The following is a 9,212-nucleotide window of genomic DNA, read 5'->3' as shown; positions in this document are numbered from 1 at the left end:
AATCCATTCCTGTCCGACAGACTCATCTGTTATGCCTGATATCAAGGTTTTAAAAAAAAACTGTTTGCTATTCATTTTCTCTGATGATTTAATATATACATAAAAAAAACATTAAATACCACACCAATTCTATAAATAACAATGAACCATATGATGCTTCAAAACATTTAATCATCACATGATACAATTTAATAACAGAATGTTACAAAGACACAAAATAGAGGTATATGTTCAGTGACACAACAAAGGACATTTCTTAAGCGGTGCTTTTGAAAGAGATGACAGTGCAAGTGAACAGGGCGAGGCAAACACAACCTGATATACAGAAGCTGTACAAAGAGGAAAGAAAGGCCAAAAAAAAAAAGAGTTGCATCCAAAATTCTTTCAAACAAGATCTCAGCTTTATAATCATTTTTATATCTTTGATTGAATAATAATATTAAATACCACAAAATTACAAAGAAGACTATAGTCTGTATGTAAAACTTTGGGAATGCTTCAGTATCTGCATCATTAAGGCCATTGGTTAGGTGTGCTATATTTACTAACACAAATAGAGTATTTATATCTTAACTGGATATTGTGCCTTCATTTACTATTTTTCGTGTATGCATTACACAACTAAGTCTGGCTGCCAGAAAGACGTGAAGTGGATTATACAGCGAACTGGACTAGCAGACAGGCTTTGATACAAATACAAGACAGCTGCTACACGACTGAGAATACAAACCTCAATAGAAAGGCTTTGAACAAACACCAGTGCACTCAATAAAGGGAGTACTGATGTTGTATCTGAAGCAGTGGATGGGTGTGATGAAGTGGGCCTTTTACCCTTATCAGCACATCAGTGACATGAAGAACAGCCATTAGTCTAGTGCTGTGTGTGAGGAAGCATTTAGCCTTACATTCACTGTATATACAAATAAAAAGGAGTGTTAATCATTTAGAGGAATGTAAATACTAAGCTGTCAAACAACACAATTTGGTGTTCAAATAATTCTTGTTACGTTTTAAACTGTGCCTGCTATGTACAGTTTTAAAAGAAAACAATAGAATAAATAAATCATATTGATAATCGATAGCAAAGCTTCACATAATCTTCTTATATTAACATGACAAGATGACAACATCATTTTTGTCGTCAGATTATAAAGATTATAACGAAACAGCAGTGGGATATATTTATTGTGTTTTGTTACATTTTTGCACCGTATGACGATGCAGGTCTATGTCAGCTGAGCAATTGAGATGGACGCTCATACCAGGTGCAAGCAGCCTTAGTTCAGCTTGTTAGATGTGGTTAGTAAGACTGGCTGCACAGATAATGTCATTTAATCAAAGTCTCATGGGTGCGATCCAGTAGTCATTATGTAGTGTGGTTACGACTCCACACAACACTGGGATTGGAGTGTGAATGAAAACATACAAGTCCGAATACATCAACAAAAACACATGCTTCCTTACTTAACTATATTTCAAAGCACTAAATAAACTTGTGGTACATCCAGTAACCTGTAAAGTGCTCTTTGATTAAATCTCACATGCTGAGTGGATATGATTGGTCAAAATTTGATTGGTCTTTGTTGTATGTTTATAATGGAGTTAGCATGATGAAGCAGAAACAGCAGGAAGTAGAATGACATTGGTCATGGTAGTGAATGAGTGTAGTGCTATCTAATACTCTCCAGCTGCACTGATTCTCTGTACACAGATAATCTGGGTCAATCTGTGAGGGAGGGGATGCTGTAAATCTAGGGGGTGAGGGAGATTACAGGGGCTTGTGAAGGGTAATATCCCATCTTTGCTTTTGCATGGCATATTTTCCAATATCTGCTGTCCCAACAGCATCCACTGCACATTTAATGCACTTTTCTGTCGTCCTTGTACTAAGAAAACTATCTTCAATAACAATATTGTAGTTGTGTTCAATGGAAGTATATATTATTATTAGTCATTAACACGCATGTTCCTATCCAAAGCAAATTTAGCCTTAATACTAATAGGGTCAGTCCACAAACTGAAGCTCTCAGAAGGACACAATGGTGTTTTTAGGGCGCCAGAAATTCTCAAGACTGTGTATGTAAGGTTGCCATTATAACTGTGACTATTCTAACAACATAAAATGAGTTAATCTTTAAAGTCAACAGAAATTCTAAAGCCATATTTCTAATACACACTTAGCTGGGACAATGACAAATAAGAGTGTTTAAAATTAAGAAAGGGACATTTTTTATTTTAAATCGATTTCATGTTCTTAGAAATGTACTCTTTTTAAATAGAGAGGCCACTTCACTGCCTTTTTTCTAAGAAATAAAAGAATATAAGATTATTTCTTTTTTTAATAATTTCATCATTTTAATGAGCCTTTTTTCCTCGTTCTGTTTCAGGACAGTTGTAACACAATTTTGATTTGATTTTTTAATGCAAGATCTCGGTCAAATCAACCTTCCTCGGGCTAGCAGGATTTCATTTTCAAAGAAATGTATAGACCTGGACAAAAACTAAAATAAATGTCACTGACCCAGCTAAATAAACAGCGAGTTTCGCAGGTACCAATTCCATCTGTGTCACGCAACACTGAGTGAGTAAGTGTGAGAATGAGGGTGGTTTAGTATGTGGGAATGTCACATGAGATGTGCGGATCTAAGTGTGGGAATAAAGATTAGTGAGCACTGGGGTAGGTGTTGTTTTAGTGAGGTGTGGCAGTGGACACAAATAAAACCTGGTTACTCAGAGGCAGTTCATACTGAGCTTATCGTACAAACACACATGATAAACAGAGAAGAATCACCATGAAAGGTTGACAAGATTAAAACATGATCTCTGTTCCAGTATATGCTGAAAAAGAAATAAAAATACAGTTATACTGTATTATAAAAATAAATATTTATAAGGTGCAGAGAAGTAGAGGAAAACAAAACATGGAGAAAGAGGGTGGAAACAGAGCCACTGAGGTTAGTGTGTGTTTAAGGAGTGTGTGTTTGTGACCCAGACTGCAAAAGTAATAGGTGTGTAAATATGTTATGTTTTAAGTATATTCACTTGATATGTTGATAGTTCCTGCCTGCTGTTAAATTGAAATGATGGCCAGCAAAGTATTTGCATGTGTGTGTGTGCGCGCGTGTTTGTATAAACAACAAAGAAAATAAACGGCCGTATTTCATTAGGATGGTGAACAAGGACGTTGACAATGGTTGCTCAAATACAATATTAAAGTAATATGTTGGGGTCAGTTCAGGTTAAGACCAGTCAACAGCATTTGTTGCATAATGTTGATTACCACAAAAATTACAATGCACTTCATTTATTTTCTTTAAAAATGGCAAAAAATCTGGATTACAGTGAGATACTTTCAAAGTAAGTGAATTGGGCCAATCGGTCCTCACCATTTTTTTTTTTTTTTTTTGCAATGACAGCTCAAATTGTTTACAGCTAAAATAATACAGTTTTAACAGAATAATTGTTCATAAAATAATAAGGTACACATTTCTGCTCCAAAATGGGTTCCATTTACCTCTATTGATTTTTTAAAGGAAATGGGGGAAGTCCAAATAATTTTTTTGTGGGAACCAACATTATTTGACAAGTTACTGAACCTAGAATATTCCTTTAACCCTTCGTTTTGATAAACCGTTGTCATTTGTCAGTAAACTGAAGAGAAAGAAAACCAGGAGGAACAGAACAGGCAGGCATGCGGGTGTACTGTGAACACACCTCGGTGTGATCAGATCATCTGCTGGCAGGTGCATTATCGTGGGTTGGTGAGTGTGTGCTGAGAGTGTGTCCTTCAGGCTGGACGTTCTGGACGGTCTCCACCAGGCTGCCGCTGGGAAGGACCACGTATCGTGCTGCCACTTCCTGCCCCTGCTTCTCCCTCAAACCCTCCTTACTGTGCCAGATACCATAGCCGAAATACACCAGAAGACCTGGGAGAGAGCAGCGGGACAAATTTGATTATGTGAGCAGGATGGCTTAACTGTTTATATGGTCTGTAGCAGTGCTGACAGGACCAGAAGATAATCATGTTTAGGCTGATCTTCTTTTCCCACAGATGAGTGCATAGCCAATTAATGCTCAGCTACTACAGACGAACCCTGGACTCTCTTTAAGAGCTTCAACATGCAGAACAGTCACCATTTAGCTATTAACTTTTGACTACAAAACTAGCAAAACAAATCTAAACCTTCAATCTGTAGCCGTATTTTCACCTTGTTTACCCATTGAAATAAAATGGTGTTTTTATTTATCTGTCAAGGCAACAGTATGTACATTTTATAGTCTGAATCTCAGACTACCCTACGAAATACAAGTTATAGAGAAATACGGTTGAAGGTGCCCAACATCTTTGGTAGGAAAATAGCAGCTTGAACATTCTGCTTAAACTCTGCTCTTTATGACAGCTGTATTCACAGACGGCTCATTGTCTTTAATGAGATTGTTGTTCTGTAATGAGTTGATCAGTTCATAAACTATACATCTCCTCTGCCGTTACATTGTAGAGGGTTTTTTTTTAATTGCTATTTATGTCATTCAAAATATTGTGGTGGAATAGAGGTGTAGCACAATGACGTGGTACCTGCTGCAAGCCATACAGCGAAACGGATCCAGGTGAGTGGACTTAACTTCAGCATGAGAAATACATTCAGAAGGATGCTGAAGCCAGGAACGAATGGCACCAGAGGGACCTGAATGATAAAACACATATTAGTGATCAAGAGTCTAATTCATTACTTTAAATCTCAAAAGTTGTTTGCATAAACTGGAAACTAGAGGAAAAGATATTCCTTTACTTCATCACACGTTCCTTATGTATGACATATTGCGGTTAATTGCAGTTTTTTTATTAGGATTTGTACTTAAACTTCATGTTGAAGGTCCAGTTCAGTTCGTGGTAGGCCCATAAAATCATAAAAATGTATAGAATATATAATGTTCTTATAATGAGCTCACTAGAGCTATATTCAATGAGTCTGTGAGTTGTTTTCCCAGAACACGCCAAGAAAGACAGCAACAAGTGAGTAAACTGCTGATTTAAGAACTGTTCGCACCAACTCAAGTCAGATTCCTAAACAAATTGTTCACAAAATATTTTTTGAACAGATTCAGCTGCTATTGAAAAAACAAATCGTCATCGATGATGTATTCAATAATAGGCAATGGTCATGTTTTATGATGCACACATGCAAAGAATTCAACACTCAACTATTTTTATAAAAATCCTGTTCACTTTCACACTGTATGATAGCTAACCAGTTGTCTATTCAGGCCTATTATTTAACTCACCTGAAAAGTCTTATGATTGGGCTGCTGTTCATGGACCCAGATGAGAGCCAGACTGAGCAGGAAGACCAGACTGAAGATGACCAGCAGCAGGGTGAAGCTCCACACAGGCAGATTGAGCTGGTCATTCCCAAACACCAGCACAGCACAAAGACAGACTCCACTGACCATCAGAGCGAGCACAGAGAAGGCCACCACCCCGCCTGGCTCACAGCCCCCCACTATCCGGCCCAGATACGGCTCCCAGCAGGCCTTCAGTGTCCCTGGAGCCCCTCTCTCCTTCACCGACTTCTGCCGCTCCACCAGCTGAAGTTTATCAGAGAAGGACTCATACTCCTTCAGCTCTCCACCGTCCGGCGCAAAGGTCTGGGTCTCATTCGTCCCCACAGACGGATCCACCGGCTGGCCCGACTGGTTCACTGAAGATGTGGATGAAGCGTTGGTCTTGATTCCACCTCCTCCTGAGCTCCCACTGCTTTTATCCGGCTGGAAGCGGAGCACTATGATGCTGGCCGCTACAAAAGTGTAAGCAAGCAGAGTGCCAATAGAGAGGAACTGGACCAGAGCTTCCAGATCAAAGATGAGGGCAAGGATTGACATAAGGCTGCCAAAAACTAGAATTGCGATCACCGGGACTTTGGTTACAGGGTTTACACGGGAAAAGACGGAGAAGAAAAGGCCATCCTCTGCCATGGCATACACGATCCGTGGAAGGGAGAAGAGGTTGCTAAGCAACACCGTGTTCATGGCTAGATGAAAGAGATAAGTAAGTTTTAATTAGTCAGGAAACACATATTGCAACCATACTCTTCATTATTAAAATCTAACAGCAATACAACTTAATCATCACTATCAACATAAGTTCAGTCATGTCTTCCAAAAAACATAAAAATAATGTTTTTACATATTTTATATGGCAATGTGACAAAATGAATGTCAAAGCTGAATTTTCAGCATCATTACTTCAGTCTTGATTGAAAATCAGCATATTAGAATAAATTCTTAAGGATCATGTGACAATGTTGAAAACTGTTGTGCTGAATCTGATTATTATTTTTAAGAAGACGGTGATACTTTTTTCAGGATTCTTTAGTTTAATTTTATTTAATCTAAAGTTTAAATGAACAGCATTTAATTGAAATAGAAATCTTTTAGAAAATTATAAATATCTTTACTGTCATTTTTTATTAATATAATGCATTCTTAACAAATTAAAGTTTTTTTTTTAGAAAATTTATCAAAATAATAATAATAATCAAAATAATTAACCCACATTAGGTCATTTTGAAATAATGCATTATTATTGCATAAAAATGTTGGATGGAAACACCAAAATGTGAATAAAATAATAACTTGCATAAAAAAAATGCTCATTGGAGATTATTTTATTTATATATGTAAGGTTACGGAGAGGCAAACCACGAAGAAAACGTTTATCAAATAAGAATGTTTCCTAAACAAGTGATGCAACTTTTTTTTTATGAATTTTAAGTTAATACTTCATAAAGCAAGTGAATTTTGGATACATCTTTTGTTGTCATTTAACTGTGTATATCGGTATTAAATCAACCACCCTGCTCTCTAAATGTCTACACTGGCCATATGTCAACCCCTAACTCATACTCACCACAGATGGATCCCACAGCCACGATGAACCCGGCCCAGCTATATCCTCGTCTGTAGAACGCATCTGAGAGCGCCGAGTTTGGGTCGAGCGTATGCCATGGAACCATCAACGTAAGAACCGTGGACACCAGGACATATGCTGTGGCTGCCAGGCCTAGTGAGATTGCCGTCGCTGCAGGAACAGCCCTCTGAGGATTGCTGGCCTCCTCGCTGGAAGCCGCGATCACATCAAAGCCAACGAAGGCATAGAAGCATGTTGCAGTTCCTGCCAGAATACCTGAAAGTCCAAAGGGGGCAAAGCCTCCCTCCCGACTGCTCCAGTTGACCGGGTCGGCCAGTACAAAGCCAAACACCAAGATAAAAACAATGACTGCCATACTGACGGCTGAGAAGATGTGGTTTAGCCAAGATGAGACACGAACACCAAATGAAATGAAAAAGGAAGCCACTAGGAGGATGGCGGCTGCTAAGAGGTCTGGGTAATTAGCAATGAAGGGCACATCCCAACGCATCACATGACTCTCGGTGAAGTTCTGAATGCGATGATTGAAAATAGAGTCCAGATATCCACTCCATGCACGCGCTACTGCCGCCCCACCAATCATATACTCTAAAATGACATTCCAGCCAATCAGGAATGCCCAGATTTCCCCAACAGAGACGTACGTGAACATGTAGGCGGAGCCTGTCTTTGGTACACGGGCGCCAAACTCAGCATAACACAGTGCTGCCATGAGAGACGCCACCCCGGCTATGATGAAAGACACCACTACAGCCGGTCCTGCAGTGTCTTTAGCAACGGTTCCCGTGAGAACATACAGGCCTGAACCCACCATGCCACCAACACCAAGCAGCGCGAGGTCCACTGTGGACAGACAGCGTTTCAGTGAAGTTGCCATCATGTCGTCCTCCAACGTCTTTAGCCGGTTCAGCTTCTGACAGAACCTCACCACTGGAGAGCAGCCGGAAACACATGATGCCATCTTGACGGAGAACACAGGGGTTGGTGAAAGAGACTGTGTGGAATATACCAAGATCACACCTGGCCCGGCATTTTCGGAGTCAAACAACCTAAAAGGAATAGAAACAGAATAGAAAAGCAAATCTGTTAACTAGTTTTTTCTTTAAAGAAAAAGATTCCAGCACAAGTGACGAAAACGGTACAAGATAATTAAAACATGGTCAAAACATCTAATATTTGATATATTTCATAATATCCTTTTCTAGGCCTGTCTACTATGGGTTTAGGTACCTTTGCAGTGACATATAGCTTGCATGTATCAGACTGTGGCAAATGCTATGGATAGTGTACCTAATGTTCAGTTATTTAGATTATATTTTATACATAACATTAAATATCTCTATGTAGACCTGGCATTTTATCTCTTTAAAATGCAGCATGGATGTTAAATACTGTTTATTGCTTAATTTGATGTATATTTGATAAAGTAAATCATGATGTTAGTTATGTGGAGATGTGGCCTGGTTAGAGTGGATCAGTCCACACACACACACACACACACACAGAGAGAGAGATGAGATGATGCTGCAGATGGTGATTCCGCTCACATCACATCCGCTGCTGGAGTCCCGAATGAATTACATGTCAAATTCTCCATTGCACAGTCAATCTAAAAATCGCTTTAGTACCTTATTATATATTTATGCAAAAGCCAAGCTAAATGTTGACGGACTAACGTTACCAATCGCCATGAAACGCAGCATGAATAATTTGAGTTTGAGTAATTTGAATTTATTTGAGATTAGTGATATTTCAAAGAGCTGGAATAAGCTCACATATAAGAGCCAGCGATCTTTTCTTGTTGCTTTTATCGTTTAATTGCACAAAACTGTGACAGCTGCCGTTTCATCCTCCTTAACGCTAAAGCCACGTTAACTAACGTCACGAAGACAGGTGAGAAACTGCCCCGCTCTCTGCTGTGTACTGACCACAAACATAAGCATTCAAATCATATACATACACATCCGTATAATAAAGAATAGTACGACTCTGTACCTGTAGTTGCTTCGTGTCTCGTTCGGTGAAAGCGATGCTGTAGAGCGTCATTGAACAGAAGAGAAGGAAGGGAGGGTGGAGGAGCGAACAGGAGCTGTTTCCGCTCTTAAAGCTACAGCACATCATTCATCAGACGGTACCCACCCTAACACATTAGAAATGGCCAAATTATTGAGTTATGTGTGACGCTTACTCTTAGGCATGCTAATCACTTACATACTAGAACTAGTTTACACACACACACACACACACACACACAAAAATTATTGAGACCCTCTACTCTTCCCTG

The 9,212-nt window shown here is 39.1% G+C and overlaps 1 protein-coding gene across 2 annotated transcripts; it reads right to left on the bottom strand.

Annotated features, from left to right (window-relative positions):
* Positions 1-151: 151 nt before the first annotated feature.
* slc7a4 (solute carrier family 7 member 4) lies at positions 152-9,085 on the bottom strand. 2 transcript variants are annotated; one of them, XM_052564365.1, is made up of 6 exons: positions 8,924-9,085; positions 6,908-7,977; positions 5,284-6,029; positions 4,577-4,685; positions 3,715-3,926; positions 152-2,838 (listed from the first exon to the last, which is right to left on the bottom strand). In XM_052564365.1, the coding sequence occupies exons 2-5, from the start codon at positions 7,887-7,889 to the stop codon at positions 3,730-3,732; spliced, it is 2,034 nt and encodes a 677-aa protein (XP_052420325.1). In that variant the 5' UTR covers positions 7,890-7,977; positions 8,924-9,085; the 3' UTR covers positions 152-2,838; positions 3,715-3,729. The 2 variants fall into 2 exon arrangements, with proteins under 2 accessions (XP_052420325.1, XP_052420324.1); XM_052564364.1 differs by having other exon boundaries at positions 152-3,926.
* Between the last annotated feature and the right edge of the window lie 127 nt (positions 9,086-9,212).

The sequence above is a fragment of the Carassius gibelio genome, chromosome B8 (assembly GCF_023724105.1).
Source record: "Carassius gibelio isolate Cgi1373 ecotype wild population from Czech Republic chromosome B8, carGib1.2-hapl.c, whole genome shotgun sequence".
Lineage (NCBI taxonomy): Eukaryota > Metazoa > Chordata > Actinopteri > Cypriniformes > Cyprinidae > Carassius > Carassius gibelio.
The sequence above is the reverse complement of the archived record's forward strand: the minus strand, read 5'-3'. Positions and strand labels throughout refer to the sequence as shown.

Excerpts from the sequence above, each read along its gene's own strand:
- slc7a4 (XM_052564364.1), bottom strand. The coding sequence starts at position 7,889 with ATGGCATCATGTGTTTCCGGCTGCTCTCCAGTGGTGAGGTTCTGTCAG. Across the intron at positions 6,030-6,907 it reads GGCTGTGGGATCCATCTGTG|CCATGAACACGGTGTTGCTT; the intron begins GTGAGTATGAGT and ends TCTTTCATCTAG. Across the intron at positions 4,686-5,283 it reads CCAATCATAAGACTTTTCAG|GTCCCTCTGGTGCCATTCGT; the intron begins GTGAGTTAAATA and ends TTTATCATTCAG.